The sequence below is a fragment of the Eutrigla gurnardus genome (assembly GCF_963514095.1).
Source record: "Eutrigla gurnardus genome assembly, chromosome: 10".
Classification (NCBI taxonomy): Eukaryota; Metazoa; Chordata; class Actinopteri; order Perciformes; family Triglidae; genus Eutrigla; species Eutrigla gurnardus.
The window spans coordinates 6704337-6724336 of NC_139924.1; the positions used below are offsets into that span (position 1 = coordinate 6704337).

At 42.0% G+C, this 20000-nt stretch overlaps 1 protein-coding gene across 1 annotated transcript in view; it reads left to right on the forward strand.

The window, feature by feature from the left end:
* grik4 (glutamate receptor, ionotropic, kainate 4) overlaps window positions 1-20000 on the forward strand; it is a 182894-nt gene that overhangs the window by 76013 nt on the left and 86881 nt on the right. Inside the window, exons 3-4 of the mRNA XM_084019062.1 lie at window positions 4815-4979; window positions 8137-8234. Coding sequence (XP_083875188.1) covers window positions 4815-4979; window positions 8137-8234 — 263 coding nt within the window. The remainder of the gene's footprint in view (window positions 1-4814; window positions 4980-8136; window positions 8235-20000) is intronic.

Sequence of the window (20000 nt, forward strand, 5' to 3'; positions counted from 1 at the left end):
AGAAGTGTTACAGCTTTGGTGTGGATCAGGATGTTCGTGTGTGTGTGTGTGTGTGTGTGTGTGTGTGTGTGTGTGTGTGTGTGTGTGTGTGTGTGCGTGTGCGTGTGCATCTACAAGAAGAGGTGCAGAGTCGGGTTTCTAAACATGAATGAAAAGCAGAGCGGGGTTAATACAGTCTGTGTGTTACGGTTTGATGCCGTTCGTCTTTAATGTTGACGAGTCATGTTGTGAGTACGATCAGCAGCGGTTGACATGTTTGGATCACGTCTGTGAGAGAAGCTGCCGTAAAAAGCCTCATGAGATCATTTTCCTGAGGTATGCGGCGTCACCTCTTCTTACCTACTTTTCACTGAGCCTGTCTTCCACAGTCCACAGCCCGCTATGCCTCCGCGTACGCATCAGCGTACACATCAGCATACGCCTCAGCATACCTCTGGGCAACTCATTGATTGTTTCAATAGATCGAGGGCTAGCTCATGTTTTCCCCATTTGAAAACAGCCTGTTTGTCAGCTGTCATATATCGACTGCTCCCAAATGTCGTCTTCTGTGGGACCGAGATATGTCAGAATTCTCAGGTTCATTCCATGTGGATGGGTTTTCCCTGCGTACGCAGGCATTTAAGATGGAATTCACCACATTGTATTAAAATTTCTATTTCTGATGCAGCCTTGGGAAAGGAGATAGTATTCTCCTTGTTGTAGTCAAGTAGAATTGTCTTAAAAGGAATGAATGAGGCTAACAGAAAATAAGACATAGCAACTGACAGGAGAAATGTGTCAAAACAAATGTCATGAAAAAAATGAGAGAGACATCATAAGCAACACGTTGCTATTTATGGTAGCAGGTACAGAATAGTTCTTCTGCTCATTAATTCATTGAGTGAGTTTTAAAATGTTGGTAATAACGAAATCAGCTCGACAACATCGCTATACAACATGCATGGATCATTAATATTAAAACTCTACTATTGTGTTTATTGTTGTAGCCTGCAATGGCAAAACTAAGGTGTGTAAATCTTGAAGCCTTTCTATTTTGTTCATTCAAATGTGAGTAGAAATGTCTAGAGTGCGAGGTTTTGATTGCAGAGTTTCATTTTGATATAAAAGTAAGATGTTATTATTTATTTTTTTTGCTTGTGTGGAGATAAGAATGAGTCATGTTTTGCAAAAAAAGAAAGTTGATATGGCAAACTTGTTTACTGCTGTTTGGCGCTGATAGGTAGCGTAGAGTAGGGCTGTCAAAAACTGTCCAAATATGCTGATAAGGTCAGTGAGAGTGAAGCAAAGCAGTGAAGCTGTGGGCCATGAAAGCAAAACAAGGAGCTGAGAGACATGGAGGTGCTCCGTGGAGCTTAGCGGGGCTGCAGCCTTGATCAATACGTCTCTGTGGGTTCGTCACGACGAGCGACCCCTTTCGTATGCGGCACATGTCGTCATTTGATCCACTATTATTATAACAGATATTGATTATAGCAGCTTGTGTCCAAGGATGTAACACTGCTACGTTTGGATGTAAGACAGGGCGATGGTCTTATTACACATCAGAGGTCTCATGTTTTACTCATGATCTTCTCAAAAACACACACGTGTGGGCATTAATCTCCATCACTGGCTTCTCCTCAGGATTTGAAGTGTTGATCCTCGGACATGAGAGGTAAACGATTAATATTTATGAAGCTGGATTTCAGGTTTCAATTTTTAAAAGTATATAACCAGAGAAGTGCAGGATCAAGAGGGAGTCCGTTAAATGCATGAATTAATGAATGTTTGTCAACGGCTTATTCATCAGATAGAGACAAGTGCACCCTAAACGCTCATCTGTGCTTCTCAGCAAGTCAATTCATATCAGATATGGACCTGCTGTGACTCCTTGTGATAATATCAGATGAGTGGATGTCTCATCTTTACAAGCTGGTTGTTGTTGATTCAACTGCAGTGGAAAGGTCACGTCCAACACGTTCCGCCCTTCTGTGCGGGTCTACACGTCTGTGTCTGATATAATTAGGCCTGAAGTCACAATCCTCAACCTGCACATGTTCTCCTTAATGGAGGATCTAATGTACACTCACCTTTTAGTTAGACTTAATTGTATTTTTGTGCCTCAGTAGTGTCACACTTTTCCGGGTAGGTTGCTTTTATCTCCCGCTTTAGCTGTAAATGTAATCTATTAATCTAGTCATTTGAGAACCTTTGTGCTAACTCCGTATAATTACATTAATTACAAAACCTGCTGCTCATTTTACATATTTTTTTTGCAGTTGGTACAAAGGTTGTTCACTCAGCTGGGCTGAAACATAATTACAGTCTTTCTGCAGTTGCTTATACACACGTTGTGGAATTTGGCTGCTGCTGTCTTTAGCACTTCATATGCTATGTTTTTAATATTCTCATACAGGCAAAGATTGTCCCAGGACAGTACATCCACTCACATCTCAATGACCACAAAAACAGAAAAGCTTCAGAAAACAATACACAGTATAGAGCTTGTTTTCTTTGTAGGGTTTAAGAATAATACAAAAAACACAAAGAAAACTAGAATCACTGGACAATAATGAATAAAATATGTCACTGTAAACTCATGGAAGCAAAATGAACAAAACAATATATAAATGAATACAAATAAAACATTCATAAATAAATAAATACAGTAAGAGCTCCCTCCATGTTGGTAAAGTTCTCACAAAGAGGTGAGCGTACCTGAGGTCTGTCTGTTCATTGATTCTTTTAAATGGAAGATTTTTACCAGATTGCAAGAGATTTCATCCTTGAACGTGTGCGTCTAATGTAAGAAAAAGTCTGTAGTGATTTGTAAGAAGTGTGTTTAAAAAGTCAATAACAAGGATCTGTACTTCTGGTTCCTTTGATTAGGACAAAGTTCAAAAAGGTTAGATTTCAATGCCTTTGTCTAAGGGTTCACTTTAAATGGTTAAAGGTTTGAATTATTACATTTCAATAAGAGCAAGACCCTTCAGTGATCTTGGCAATAATAAGATACATATTCAATCATAGAAATGCGTCAATCATGAATTCATGGTTAGACCTATCATACAAAGAGAAGTCATTCATTCAGTTAAGGCCTTGTATTTATATCCTTTCTAAACAACGTGAACAGAGGAAGTTTCTTAATTGCCCACGATGACAGTTTGACGTCTGTGCTGGTAAAAAGCAACGAAACACCTGGACGTAGTTTCACAGTTTTCAGTCAGTATCAATCATTTTACCCTTTCTTTCTGCTGCAATGCAAAGTCACCAGCATGCATTCCCTTTGTGTGGGACATATTTGACATACAAACAAATACATTGACATCATGGGCCCTAGTTTCGTAGAACATGCGCAGTCGGAGCGCACCTGCGCCACGCCGACGGGGTGTGTCCGCCTGGACTTTGCAAGTGCACGCCTCCCGTCACTCCCACCCGCGCAAGTGGGAAAGAGGGAGGAGAAGAAGGCGTGAGTGGGAGACGAGGAGGAGACGAGGCGTGGACTGGGATTAATACAGCCGATTCAGATCTTCACCAATCAAATGAGCTCCTCTCCTCACCTTTAATGCGTTAGGGGAGGTTCAGTGCAAGATCCGTCACTTGACAACCCGATGACAGAAGCAGCGCCGCCGCTCCCACCACCCGCATCACGCGCTGTTTGTGCGTATAGTCATAATAATTATAATGCCGATATTATATCACTATAGAAATTGTATGCACATTTTAGGCATGTCTATCACAAAGCAGGGTCAGGGCGCACAGCAGTAGACATAATAGTGGAGAACCCGGTGCCTGCACGAGCCGGCCGGGCTATTCATCATCATTTTATTAGCAGTGGATAGATATGAAAAATGATAGATATTTGGCGCCGGTCAGCCAAACTTCCACTCCACCAGCTGTAATTTGTCTTACACCAAGAGTAGACCAGGTTGGAGCTGGTGGGCTTTCGGCGAAGTCTCGGCAAGGCTTTTTACCACGAAACTTCCGCTAAGCCAAGCTGAATCTGTGACGCCTCCCCCTGCTGCGCCGCCACACCCATCTTGGCGCAGGCGATCCACCAAACTACCAAACTGACCGTGTGCAAGGCTGCGCGGGTCGAAACTTGCATTGCGCCGGCTCCGCCACCCTGCGCTGCGCCACGAAACTAGGGCCCAATATAGCATGCACTGCATTATCTACATGCGGTCTTTCTAATTGTGTTAGCTAAGCCAAATAGTAGACAGGCATCCGTTCATATCACAATTATGCACAACAAATACATTATTGCACAGAGTGTATGAATAATTTCTTAGTATAACATTCTTGAATAGTTCTGTGGAAATCTGATTTGATTTTCTAGCTTCTACACCGCCTCTACGAAAGTGAATCAACCGGCTGATGTTTTGAGTGCTTTTGCTGCATTAAAAAAGTATGTCAAGAATGTATATTGTGGTTTTGAAAATATGTATGTTATGAAATTACAATCTTGCAGCATTCTTAAGGTTTTGAAGGAGGTTTTTAGCTTTCGAGCTTTTATCGTAGATTGGTTATTTACATTGAACAGCACTCACTACTTACAGCAAAAAAGTAGATTCTACACACTAAAGCTGCTCGCAAAGTGCACGGATTTATTAACAACAATACCTGCCATGGTAGGCACTCTAGATTAATGGAGAGCACTGTGCACAAAATGTCACCTAAGTATAAGTGCTAATAAATCCATACACCTTGGGAGCAGCTTTCAGGGAATTGAACTTTTATTGTAGATCTAAAAGAGAGGGGGGAAAGGGCTTTGAATACATGATCCCCTCTCAGATGTGTGGCCTCATCGCTGCTTTCCCTTCCCTTCTTCCCAGCTGCCATCCTCGACGACCCTATGGAGTGCAGCAGAGGGGAGCGTTTGGCCATCACGCTGGCCAAAGACAGCATCAACAGGAGCAGCAACCGCTCCACAACCGGCAAGCTGGAGGTGGACATCTTTGAACTGCTGCGAGACAGTGAATATGAGATGGGGGAAACAAGTAAGTCATACAAAGAACAAGAAGAAGAAGAAGCTGTTGGCTTGGAAAAGAAAGTGTTCATGTGGGTGTTGGTTAATATATGTGCAACTGTTGAATATGAGAAAAAAAAGACAGAGAAAGGTTCTCTCTTGTTGAAATCAGCAAGCCTGTCATTTCACTTCTCCCTGTTGGCTTCTTTTCACTCCGTCTCTCACACTCTTCTCCCAAGAACACACATAAGTCCGCTTAATCAACATGTTGGCCAAGCAGAAGCAAAATAAATGATTGAAAATAGATGTGGTGCAGGAACGCAAAAGCCATTTATTTTGATCGATGCAGACGTCGAAGTGTGTGTCTATATTTATGTTCCCGGTTGTGTTTTGTTCTCATATATGCCGTGTGTGTTGGCAGCGTTCCCTCGGTCCGATCAAAACAACATTTTCTGCTTAAATGTATGTAACGTAAAATGACTTAATCCACAATGTGTCAAAACAGATGACCTTCAACTGAAAGGGATATGGCCCTTTGTAAATGGGTTATTTAGGGATTTCCAGTCATTTGTCACACAGCTGTGACAGATGCTCCACTGACTCCATTAACACAAGCTGGAGTACCTGCTATAAATGTTATCAGCTGTATCAACGCTTCCCACTTCACAGCTCGCCACTATATGGCCACGCCGGGAGGTCACTTGTTTCATCACATCTCTGTGTTTATCGGTTCGATGTTTTGTTAATTTTTTTTAATGAAAACCAACGGAAATCAATTTGGTACAGTATGTGTCTGCAGACAAAATATAAACATCCAAGTGTGGGGATTGATTTTCAAGACGACACGATCCCGAAAGATTCAGCGGCGCCGCTTAATCAATGGAAACGCCGCTTCACTTACCTCGGCAACAAGAAACTATTAGTTTCTCTGCCTGGTTTACTACAAACCCCTTCTAAATGCGGTTCCTCCTGTGTGTGTGTGTGTGTGTGTGTGTGTGTGTGTGTGTGTGTGTGTGTGTGTGTGTGTAATTAGAGGCAGGAATTGGATTAGGAATGGATCAGTGGCTGCACATAGATGGAAATATCACAGGGGGGCCATAACCTGCACACAAAAGTTCCACCCCCACCTTCCCAGCAGCCACTCCTGCCTGTGTAGACAGCTCCTAATATATATATATATATATATATATAATTATAATTTGTGGTAGCAACACAACAGAAAGTGTTACCAGGGGTGACTAAAAAGTGATGAAGTTATTGGAGTCGGACCTGTTATTATTCATAAGTTAACCTACCGGTTGTTTTTGCTTACAAGACTGATGAAATGGAATCACTTTGCTTAATTTGTTTATCTGTGGACAATTAGGTCTCCATAAATGGCCATCCTTAAATTAACTATCCATGCATCCTCCAACTGGAGGATACTAATACGAGCACTCATGATCGTTGGTTGGATAACTTCGCCTATGAAGCTACCAAATCATTATAATTGACAGGACAGTAACATAACAGCAGAACTGCCATCATTTCCAAATCATAGGATCACGATTTTACAACATGACAGATAGTTGACGTCAATAAGTTCATAAGGCAAAAACCATGGCAACAACAAGCGTGTCCCAGATGTGTGCATCACTTCGTTAGTGTCCCTGGGAAGCTGCTTCTGTTGTGTGTGAGCTTCTTGGTGTGTTTTTCTCAGTGCTGCACCTGTGTTTCCACGTTGATGGAGATATTTCTTTATTTGCTCAGTACAGTGCTCTAATCATCCAAAGTTTCAATGGCTTGTATCGATCAGTGGAAGTCAAGAGGAGAAAATGGATTTCCACTGACCTGCCGATTTTCTGACCTTAACTTGACCGCGGTGTGAGGCGCAGTATTATTCTGACAATCCACAGAATGGACACTGACATCAGTGTCCAGGGAGTCACAGACTTTGGTGAGCTGGTCGTTTGAAGCAGACTTTGCATGTCTCTGTGTCGCAGACAGCCACGGTGCTCGCTGTGCAGAGAGGGAGTCAATCAAAGTGTCACAGGCGCCACGAGCATGTTGGCTGGCAGTCAATTCATTCCGCTTTATCATTTGGTGAAGCCATGCAGACAGGTGCAAGAGTGTGTGTGTGTGTGTGTGTGTGTGTGTGTGCACTGTAAATGTGTGCATGTCTGTGTATGTGGGTGTTTGTGTGAGGTATCGGTGTGTTCATGTCTTACAGGCCCCATGGGTGACTAAGGGATTACTTTTTAATCATTCGACCCACTGCCTCTGGATTCACAGCAGTTTAAATGGTCATCTCCCCCCCACCCCAAATGCCTTTTTCACACACATAGCAGGTTAGTTCTCCATTTTTGCCCCAATAACCGCCAAAATATCACCGCAGACACTTGCTTTGTGCACATATTGCTCACAGATGGGCCGTCCATTGTGTCTGCACTTGTGTAGCGGTTTAAATGGAAGTCAGGGATCTGTTCTCCAGTATGTGGAGATGAATGCATATGGCATGTGTACATCAGAGAGGAGTAAAACTCACATTCTCAGAAATGTTTGCATCTGAAGATATGTTGTTTTCTCCCCAAAGGTGAAAACTTTAAATCCTTGTAAATGTAAAAAAAAAAACAAGATGAGATGGGTGTGTCACTTTTGGGGATATTATGGCATTCATGTGTAAATGTTCAAATACCAGATTTCATGTTTTTTAGCCTCCAGATATACTTTCTGTCACTATATCTGTCTCTGCCTCTCTCGCTGTTGATCTGTTTCTCTGTCTGTCTCTTCCCATTCCTATATGCTGCTCTCTGCGTTTGTGAAAGTCTGTTATATGACAATAATTTCCCTCCTACACGCTATTAAACCCATTGGCACGGTCTATTGGATTCTTCTGTGTGTGCATCACGTTAGGCATATTAAACATGGACAGATGCATTTGGCCTTGTGCAGGTTTCATTAACACATATAGGTCCAGGTCCCCTCGTGGCGGCAGAAGCGCTGGCTCAGGCTGCTATCTGTTTGGAGGTTGAGATAGTCAGCATGTGCATGCATTAACGTCTGGCTGAAGAGGGCCTTTTTTTAAGTGACTCAGATACTTCAAGAAAGCCTGTACTTTACTTCCCTGGATAGAACCGGCTGACTGACTCCTCTCTCGTTTGTCTCCATTCCCTCCTCAATCCCCCCCCTCCACCTACTTTCTGTTTCAGTGTGCCAGATCATGTCTAAAGGCGTGGTGGCCGTCCTCGGCCCCTCTGCCAGTCCGGCCTCCAACTCCATCATCAGCAATATCTGTGGCGAGAAGGAGGTGAGTTTGATCGTCCAACTGGCCTGCAGCCGCCGGCGACCAGAAATACACTTTGGAACAATGGCGCTCGTTAGCAGCTGTGTGGTTTATCAGAGATTGAGGGGGGATGAAATCCAACTTGTTAGTGAACATTGTTGTGAAACGGTTGCCGTTCTCCCTTTTCACCAGGCCCCGTTCCAGAATGTGAACGGTGTTTTGTGTCTGCTTCATTATTAATTTCCAGTCCGATGTTCCCTTTTAATTGATGCATTATGCATTAAGTTGTATTAATGATACAAGCTTGTTTTATGAGTTTGTGCCTGGGATGTTGTGCTTGATCCGCTGCTCAGCAGCTACATCACGGAGAGTGCAAACAGGTTTACCTAATTATGTCTGCTTAGCGGAGGGGGGGGGGCACTGTAAGGTTGTTCTAGAGTTAATCACATTCTGTTATATGTGTTGTGCTTATTGGTATGTAATGATTGTCAATAAACCAACCACAGGCTAACACAGTCAGAAACCTGATATTAATTAATGTCATTATTCTGTATGATTTGGTTGGTATTCTGTTTCAATCACCCTTTACCTGGGCAGGTTGCCTTAAGGTGAGGCTGATCAGGTGAACTGTTTTTGTTTGTTTGGCTTTCTATTGTTTAATTCAGTTTTACTGAAATCTAATATATGTGTGCTTATCGACGTGGCTCTTTAAAGAAGTTTAAAGATGACTGTTGCCAAACCACCTGCCCACGAGGTGGCTGCACTACAATACGTTATACTAATAATAATAATAATAAATAAGTAAGTATAATAATAAATAATATGTAAATACCTAAAGATTGTCTCTCCAGTCTGCTCCATTATCTTATTTAACCTGCATTTCTAGCCATTGTTTTGAGATTCTTTATAGAAACCTTATTGAAATTAGGATTTTTAGATGATTTAACAGATGATAGTTTGATGTTATTTTGACCAAACCGATCAATAGCACAATGAACAAAAACATGACTAAGCTGATTTGGCTTCAGAGCCTGGCTACATGGAAACAGATCCCAGGTGGATTCTTATTGACTTGTTGTCTTTTGGTGTTTGATGTGAAGAGACGGAGCACATTTGAAATATACAAAACCGTAGTTAGAAAGTAGAACAAAATTGATTATAAATGAGGAATGATCTGTGTTTACTGCAGTGCTTTGGGGCATCTACTAAATGAGATACACTTTAATGGACAACATTTGTAGAAAACTATTTTGATGATGAAAGTGAATGCAGTATTTATACCTTCTATATTAAGTACTGTGTCTTAAGCGTTGCATACTTAAAAAAAATGACATGTGATCTTTCTTTCAGTTCACCAGTCATTCAGTCACCAGTGTGTTACGGTATGCTCCCTGACATAATTGGATTCGGTCCACAGAGAAGCTGCCTTTTTTAGTGGCACGAATGTGATCAGAATGACTATTAGAAGAAATCCCATTACCATCCAAGTCACTGTAATGTCCTCTGGTACAGTACAGCTCGTCTTCTTAATGAGACATCAGTCTGTTGTAGTGGGAGACAGACCAGGACCCCTGCTGCTAGAAGTCCCTGGTGGCAGTGACTTGTGGGGATGACTGACTTTGAAACACTGACTGTGATAATATCACTGTATGAATATTAAAGACCCCATAAAGTGAGGAATTGCATTTTTGAGTTGTCGTACAGTATAGTCATCAAATACTCCGAGGAGCTGATACTGGCCCCTAAAGAGTCACAGTTTCCCCCAAATGTACTTATCTCTTCTTATTGGGCAAGTGAAAGGGTCAGGCACTCATTTGAATGACCGTAGAACTTAAAAGCTCACATATTTGACACAGATAGGAGGATTATGAGAGCTGCTGTCCTCATGTTGAATTAGGATTTGTCCTTTCTGAAGTCTAACACCTCTTTGAGCAGACGTTTCCAACCGCTGTATTCTGAATGGTATTCAGTGTTTTATTCCCAATAATTAAGAACTGCTGCAGTGCCTGGGGAGAATATGCAACGTCTTACCGCACATAACTTAACAGCTTGATAGAAGCATTTGCACACTGGCTGCTTTATGTCCCAGTCGAGTGTTCATCTGCTCTGTAAAGGAAGTACCACAACCATATATGGCAGCTGTCTTCTACCAACTGTTCTAGTATGATTGCTATGTTTCCAGGGCTCTGACACTGGTGAGCTTCATGCTGAAAGTTGCACAGATATGCAGCTCTTTCAGTGTCATTATTCTTCTTATATGTTTTGTTAAACACTTAATTCAGACTTTCCCAGTGCTATTAAAAGTATTATTTTGATTTGAACAACAGCAGTGTTGTGATAGCAGTGTTTACCACAGCTGTGTTTACCCTACGTCTTTATAATTCCCTTTTATCGCAGCTACATACACAGTCCAGAGGATTGATGGCAACACATTAAACAAACCAACGCTCAAAATGATGCCAAGTATGGAGAAAGTGTTACAACTAAGAGTCCTTCATACAAAATGTCAATAATCAAGTTATGTAAATACCATGGCCCCTTGGAGAGATATACAAGTATCTAATTATTGGATTACATGCCAAGTAGCAGTTTACTGTTGTACTAGTAAAACCAATTTAACCCCTCATCCTACCAACGTATCTAACCTACGGTCACCAGCAGCGATACACAGTACAAATGGAGGAAGAACAAACCAAGGACAAACTGGTCGGACACGAGGGAGACAGGTGGGATGCTACAAGGAAGGAACAGAGACATCACAGTCTTTACAGGCAGGGACACAGACACTACTGACACCGACAGAGGAAAACACACAGACTAAATACACATCTAATTAGGCAACAAGACACAGGTGGGCAGGCTGAATACCGATGGTGGAAACAAAGGGACCAGAACAAGGTTGACGAGACTCATACAACACATTGATACACATAAAGAGGGCTAAACACAAAGACAGCACTGATAAAGCACTAATTAAACATGAACAGAAAACAATGGTGTGGAGGCATTAGGGACAAATTGTTTGACAAAGTCAATAGAAGGAAAAATCGTAATATAAATTAAAGTGGTGAGGTATGAAAGAAAGAAGACCTCAAAGTAGCAATACATGTAAATACTCATGTAAAGTACCTCAAATCTGTACAAAACACATTCCAGCACTGCCTTCCACATATATTATTATTCATAAACAACTCTACAAACTTGTGTTTGGAAGGACACATTCCTGCACTCACCTCCGAGTCTGTTGCACTTGTTGACATCCTCAGTTTTGACGCACTGTTGCTATCACGCTATCTGGTGCGACTGCTATATATATATATATATATAGTCAGTACTGAGGATGAAATTCAGCCCATGTACACCGCATTCCAAATTATTATGCAATTGATATTTTTCTCAGATTTTCCTAAATAGCCGATGCAAATGACAGTCAGTATAATGTTCAAGTCATCAACCGTAAGAGTATAATTCAAATTTTATTGAACAAATCTCCTAATGATAACAGATTTTTTTTTTTAAATAAAAAACTCAAAATGCACTGTTCCAAATTAGTATGCACAACAGAGATCAAAACATTTAAAGGTTGTAAAGATAACTAAAATGGTAATTTGTTGAATTTGCAGCATCAGGAGATCGTATTTACAAAAATCAAAAGCTATTTGAATTTAAAAAAATGTACCAGGCCAAGTTACATGTTAACACAGGACCCCTTCTTTGATATCACCTTCACAATTCTTGCATCCATTGAACTTGTGAGTTGTTGGAGAGTTTCTGCTTGAATATCTTTGCTGGATGTCAGAACTGCCTCCCACCCTCATAGATCTTTTGCTTTAGGATGCTCCAAAGGTTCTCAACAGGGTTGAGGTCAGGGGAAGATGGGGGCCACACCATAAGTTTCTCTCCTTTTATGCCCATAGCAGCCAATGACACAGAGGTATTCTTTGCAGCATGAGATGGTGCATTGTCATGCATGAAGATAATTTTGCTATGGAAGACAGGGTTCTTCTTTTTGTACCACGGAAGAAAGTGGTCAGTCAGAAACTCTACATACTTTGCAAAAGTTATTTTCACACCGTCGGGGACCCTAAAGGGGCCTACCAGCTCTCTCCCCATGACTCCAGCCCAAAACATGAGATCGCCACCTCCTTGCTGATGTTGCAGCCTTGTTGGGACATGGTGGCCATTCACCAACCATCCACTACTCCATCCATCTGGACCATCCAGGGTTGCACGGCATTCATCAGTAAACAACACCGTTTGAAAATTAATCTTCATGTATTTCTGAGCCCACTGCAACCGTTTCTGCTTGTGAGCATTGTTTAGGGGTGGCTCAATAATAGGTTTATGCACACTTGCAAACTTATGGAGGATCCTACACCTTGTGGTTCGTGGGATTCCAGAGGCACCAGTGGCTTCAAAAACCTGTTTGCTGCTTTTCAATGGCATTTTAGCAGCTGCTCTTCTAATCCTACGAATTTGTCTGGCAGAAACCTTCCTCAGTATTCCTTTATCTGCACGAACCCGTTTGTGCTCTGAATCAGCCACAAATCTCTTCACAGTACGATGATCACGCAAAAGTTTTCTTGAAATATCCAATGTTTTCATACCTTGTCCAAGGTATTGCACTATTTCACGCTTTTCGGCAGCAGAGAGATCTTTTTTCTTTCCCATATTGCTTGAAACCTGTGGCCTGCTTAATAATGTGAAACATCCTTCTTAAGTAGTTTTTCTTTGATTGGGCTCACCTGGCAAACTAATTATCACAGGTGTCTGAGATTGATTTCAATGATCCAAAGAGCCCTGAGACACAATACTATCCATGAGTTTAATTAAAAAACTAAAAATTAAATGTTTATGACACTTAAATCCAATGTGCATAATAATAATCGTCTTTACAGCTTCTGTGAAATGGTTTAGTTGGAATGTGATGCATTCTTCTCACCTTACAGAAACATAAAGAAGAAGTTGATTTTAGAGTGTGAAAGGTGGCCAATAAAAGAAGTGGACGAGAACGCTCTGGATGTTTCAGCCTTAGGAAGTGGAGAGATCAAGTCAGCCAAATCCACCCCCGGCATGTTTGGATGCTTCATGTCCAACTAGATCTGCAACTTTTATACAAACAGAGTTGCTTGCATTGACCGCAACATCTATAATAATGTTATTGGATGTAAATGGCCTCATTTATATAGCACTTTTGTCCAAAGCGCTTTACAGTAATGACTGACATTCACCCATTCACACACACATTCACACACACATTCACACACCGACGGCAGAGTCAACCACACAGGGCGACAGCCAGCTCGTCAGGAGCAATTAGGGTGAGGTGTCTTGCTCAGGGACACCAGGCACTCAGCTAGGAGGAGCCGGGGATTGAACCGGCGATCTTGCGGTTACCAGCCAACCCACTCTACCTCCTGAGCTAAACCCGATGTGATATTTGTTTGTCCATCTACAGTGAAGGATGATTCATAGAAGACATCCAGGCGGTTTACAGGATGAGATGCAGGATTTTCATATGAAAAAAACAAAATTGACACAAAATTGTGACAATAGACAAGAGATTAATGCACACGGAGGGAAACCTATTTCCTTGAGAATACTGTAAGTTGATCCTCTTATCTCATTCTGAGTTGTATAAAATGCATTAAAATCTATTTTCAGGTTGGCAGGCAAATAATGGAATAATCCAGCCCAATTGTTCTTAGTTGTGGTCATCAGCAGCCTGCTGCTTTTCATTCTAATCAGGAAGCCAAACACTATTGAACACCTGGAAAGCGTAGCTGGAAAAGCAGCAGTCGTAGCAGTTTTGTTTCCTGTGGATCAGGATTAAAAACGGTCTTAACTCAGTGGTCACAAGGATGTATTTAGAGCCAAGAGTGTGAAGATTTCTATTCCAACCAAATACGTCCGCCGCTGATTTCACTGATTAGGTCCCTCCGGCTTAAGGTGTGCAAATCAGTGGAGCTGCTGTTCTCTGTGTGTGTGTGTGTGTGTGTGTGTGTGTGTGTGTGTGTGTGTGTGTGTGTGTGTGTGTGTGTGTGTGTGTGTGTGTGTGTGTGTGTGTGTGTGTGTGTGTGTGTGTGTGTGTTCTTTGTCTACCCAAGGTCACATTGCTGTCATGATCCCTCTGAAGGGGACGAGTGTCAGTATGACCTTACATAGACACGATCAAGTATGCATGCACATCTCTGCAAAGGAAGTGTTCTTTCTTTCCACAAATGTACTTATTATAAGTTGCTTTGGACAAAAGCGTCAGTAAATGCCCTAAATTAGTAAGCAAACTGTAAACATTTCATTCAAAAAGTGAACATCATCAAAACGTTGTTGATGATCTAGTTGTCCGTATCGGTATTCAAACAGCGGACTCAAGTTGGACAGAATTACATTTTCAAAGCAGCAGGTGTTTCAGTTTAAGAGGTTACCGTGTTAACTGGTGACCTACATCTGAATGGTCCACTGGAGTATTACAAGCATTCAAAATCTGACTTAAGGATGAACGTATAAACTTCAAAATAATTAGAGTTGATGCATTGCTGCTGTTAAATGTGTATATCATGTATTAGCTGATTATATTTTTGTATTTAATACAAATACACTATTCTCTGCAACTGAACCTCTGAGGTCTGCTCAACAGGAGATGATAGATTGACTGGCGTATACAAGCAGACGCTCGCAAATAAGTACTGTGTGTGTTGGTCTGCGATACTTTATCTGTGTCTGAAAGGTGAAAAGGGTTCACCCTGAACTGTAGAAGGTAGTGTCTGTGTGCACTCTGACCACCTAATCCCTCAGTGTGAGCAGAAGGCCACAGATGCTGGCACTCCGATGGCTGGTTGCCTGGGACACTGGCGGCAATATTGCAGCTGACAGACCCCGCTCGGTGATCATGATCCACCAGTCCCCGATCAATCACTCGCCGGGCTCCGCTGCTGCAGCAGAGGCCATTTCCACCAGGGTCGACAGAGGAGCGGGACTGAGCCCATCTGGGTTTCACGCTAATAGTGACTAATATACACACGGCGACCGCGGAGACGGGTTGGCTGTGTGTGCATGGTCGCTAGTCTGTTTCCATATCAGGCGCCAAGCGAACCTTGGGGTCGGGGTTTGGGAGGAAGTGGCTGATTAATATCAGCTTATTGAGAAGCATCACGTTGGATGAGAGGCTCCCGCTGCTTTACAGATGCTTGTCTGCCACCCACTGCAGCCATCCAGCATGGCTGGAGTGTGCAGTGCAGTTTCCCTGTTGTTGCTTTGTTTCCTGTGAAATCTCGAGAAGAAATATGATTCTTATTTATTAATAAGTGGAGTCTTGGATATGAGGGAATAGAGAAAAGACATTTCACCTCCCATTCAGAGCCGAACATGACAATCCCTATCGTAGTGTCTTAGAAAGCCTTTGCCTGAGGTCATTTTGCCATTAATCACAGAAAGCTTTACAACTAAATTGGGTAAATGTCAGGGATTGCATTTTAATGTGCCACATATTTAATCTGAATTCAGCATTTATCCCGCCGCTCTTAGCCACCTTTTTTTTACCCCTAACGTCTAAAGGATGAAATGTTCAGTATCCCTGTGTCTGCTGAAGAGAGGAAACACATTCCTCGACGATTCAAACTTGTCAGAAGTGGTCATGAATATTAATGTCCAGTCTGATGTCTAGGGGCTTGCTTTGGGCTTGTTAAGCCATCTGGTTGCAACAGAAAGATTACACTACTGCAGTTTTTGGTATGGGTGATGTTGGGGTGGGATTTAGAGGTGAACCGGAGGGTGCGCTGGGCAAACAATGAGCATGTGGGATTGTGGTTGGGGGTCAGTGGTACAGCTCAAAGCCCTGGAGAGAGGCATTAATCAGAGATTTGTGCTTTCATACATACAGAGAAGCCCAGAAACACAATGTGTTCTCTATTTGACCCGTACAATGCTTTGGATGATCAGAAAATTGCTTGCAACTTGAGCATCGTCCATGTGCAGCTGTGCAAACAATACATCATTTTTGCATTTACGGCTGTTCTTTTTTATCCCTCCGTCTGCAGCAGACTCTTCCTCCATCTCATTTCCACCTCTTTTTGTGTGTTTTGCATCGTGAGCACTGGTGTTTGAGGTAACGCTGCAAGACTCATTCAGTCCTGGGAAAAAAATCAATCTGCTCCTTTTCTTTTCTGTGTCTGAGTTTAATTCCTAGATAGTTTGGAGAACATTTTTCAAGAGATTATATTTTTAGCAGGCAAATGGACTGTAGGATTCCTCCACATGGCCAGACAGAAGCGGGTGTTGAATAGGCCATCAGACAAAGCTCAGGCACAGTTGATTGCTCTTGAATGGACACGGAGCAACTTTGAAAACCGTTCTCCACTCTCTCGGAGAGAAAGATATTTTTTTCTTCAGGTCCTGTGCTTCATTGTCATTATTGTCAGGCATTAATAAGCTCGCTCATTGAACATTCGCCACAGATCTCTGTTCATTAACTTGTCCATTCACATGTCCCTCCGTGCTCAGTCTGCTGTGTTTTCATTCAGCGTGTGTAGAACTGTCCAAACTGATTTAAATGGGTTCGTTGTCCAGCAAGTCTCAGTGCTACACATGGTGGGGATTTGCTTCTTTTTTTTGTGACTTGAGAAGCCAGCTAGAAAAACCAGCAAATCCTCTCTGGCCGGAGAGCGTTTACACGGTCGCTCTGCTCGCTTTAGAGCGTCTCCCTGCCAGACGCTGCACCACGGCTGGTCGCAGCGAGCCAGCACACCACGTCTCCTGTTCACGCTCAGCCAACTCAGCTTCGCTCCCACACATGTGGACGCCAGATCATCCAAGTATTGCAACCCCTCTGTAATACCCAGTAAAAGGAGAAAGGGTAGTTTCTTTTACCATTTACATTGTAAAATAAGTTATTGGGTGAACCAATTTGTACATGAGATGCATGTTCTAATCCCTTTTATAGTTGAAACACATATTAATAATTGGTGATGCATTAATGTGTAGTTTTCAGGATCATTTTAACTGCCACAGTCAAACAAAACACTGCCTTTTTATACTGTGAGAACAAAATAATTCATAATTAATGACTCCTTTGATTTTAAATTAGTTGTTAACGTCATTAGCTCCAAATGTCATGGCCAGTTACACATCATTGCATTATAAAGTTCAAATAAATAAATAAATCGCAGAAATGATTGTGTTTAAAGTTTTATCAGCTTCAGAATAACTTTATTTTGCTCGAGGCGCTGCAATCTCCAACGATTTGAGATAAAGTAACTGATCCTTTTACACCGCCTGCTGCTGTGTTGCATCTGTGAATCCGATTTCTTCATGAATTAGCAGGGCGGCATCTTTTCTGACGAAAGTGATTAAGCAAAGTTTAGCTCCACTGTCTTTTTCTCCAATCTCATCTCCTCATCAGCATATTAAGTTTGATTTTAAGCGACATGATAGACTTGACCGGTGGTGGTGTATGCACTAAATAGCTACTAAGTAGTTTTTTTGGCAATCTGTGTAGTGCTGTTTGTTCAAATGTCAGTATTATTGGTGAGAATGTCACATTCAATGCCTGCTGACTTCCTCAAATCAAATCATCGAGGGCTCTCGCAGACACTTTCCATTAGTCAGCATTTCTGCCCGAGGGAATTACCCACAAACATTGTGTTACCAGGGGAAGCCTGGGAAGCCACGGGAAAGGGGATGGCAACAGAAACAGTAACATTAAGGATTTAAAAGGACCATAAAACATATGAAACAGAGGCTATATTATACACCGAATGTTTCTTTTCATTTCGCTCATTGAGGCTGTTTTGAGAAAAACAAGTAAGTGATAATCTGACTTATCTGGTAAGGGAAGAGCCTACAGGCATTCAAATCAGGCAATAAAAACGTTTTGGTGTCATCAAAGTACTGTGATATGTTGCCGTTCATATTCATACCACTCCAAGCCAGTTAAGTCCTGAAGAGGCGAGGCAAGAGAAGACAAAGCATTCGGAGGGCAAACAACAGCTTAGCAGGTCTACGGAAGAGATCGAGGTCTTTGGTCAGCTTATTAAAAGCAAATAAAATAAACAGACGTTTACAATTATTATAATTTAGAAACCCACAAAACATACAATGAATATGCTTTCTACAAAGCCACCAGATTCCATTGGAAAATCCCGAAATTGTACCTCGCTAATTGTAAAACACACTTCATTCAAACGAAGATGTGATGAGAAACATCTGGTAGGCTCTCCTGAAACCCACCAGGCTCCATTTGAAAAACAGTCATTTTACTTTGCCTATCATAACTCATCCAAACCACCTTGATTAGCGTCGCCACTTCCAACAATCGCTGTCAAATATCAGTTATTTGCACTGTGAGTTTGTTTATTCAACATGCTTCCTGCTGCCTCCTCTTTATTTCCTCCATGTTTGGGTCAAATCCCGAAACACATTTTTGAGCATCAGAACGTGCAACTTGAATTTTCCTGGCTACATTGTCAGAATGTGTGTTGTTTAGAGGCTGGTCTGGACAGGGAAGTTGACGAAAGCATCCTACAATACATAGTAGTGGGTCTGCTGCCTGGTTGTTATTTTTTCTCCTTGCTGAAAATGCTAGCACATTTTTGTTTCTAATAACCAGCTGAGGTCGATGAACTGCCTTCATTCTTCTGCCGATATTACCAACACCTCTGTCCTGCGCTGCTTAGATTCACACTAGACTCCTTTCTCATTTATTTGTCCTCTTTCCTTTCACCCTCCTGCATTTTAACCAATTTCCCCCTCTCTATCTTTGTCCCTCCTCTAATATCTGCGATTACTGCCCTTTCACAAACCTCAGCTTGCGTCATTCTTTGTCCCATCCTAACCTCGTTCTTCCTTTTCCCCTCTCCTGTCTCCTCTCGTTCCTTATTTTCTCATTTCACCTCCTCCACCTGTTTTTTTCCTGTCATTTCTCCTTCTCCACATTCCTCTCAGACACTAGCTATAGACGACTACAAGGTCAGGATATCCTATTTGGAAGCCTGGTCCTTCCCTCTCTGCCTCGCCCTAATCACCCTCTATCAGTCTCATGCTGAATCTCTCTGTCTGAGTGCGTGGAGGTATTACTTCTGCTGTGTTGCTCTTGTCCTGTTGGGGGGGGGGGGGGGCACTGTCATGTAAGTAGTATTTGTTGGAAAACGTCAAGTCATAGTGCGTTTCTTAAAGACTATAGTGTTCTTTGGGATTCCTCGCTCAAAAAGACATGAAATGTAATGCAAAACTTTTCATTGCTTCAATCCAACGTGACGTCAGCCTGAAGCTGAAAGCAGTTCACATCCCAGCACTCAAGTTTCCACTCAACATTCATTACCGTCATCAGGATTCATTAGAATCCAAAGAAAGAAGCTATCAAAATGATCCTCCAGTGTTTTTTTTTAAAAAGGTACAAAGACTTTCTCTCTGTAGATTCACTTTCTGTTAAGCTTTGTGTATTTTTATCCGTCCCTGGTGTCCGCGTGTTGGGAAGTCTTAGGAATTAAATCCACGACTCAGAAATGAAAGTAAAAAATAGGTTTTATGGCAGGTGTGCAACTGACGAAGTCTCAGAAGAAGAGCCGCATCATCCCTCACACATTTATTCTCACATTTATTCTCCCTTTTTGGGAGAGTTTTACTGGTTGCCTCAGAGCAGAGTTTCTACAGTCCTTGTGCTACGGCAGGTCAGTACGTATTCTACGGCCGTTCCCTTCACTGTCATTGCAAAATGTTCAGTGGAAAACGGTAGATGATTATATCTACTCAGTTCCATGATCACATGACATGACTACTAATTTCAAACTGTACCCA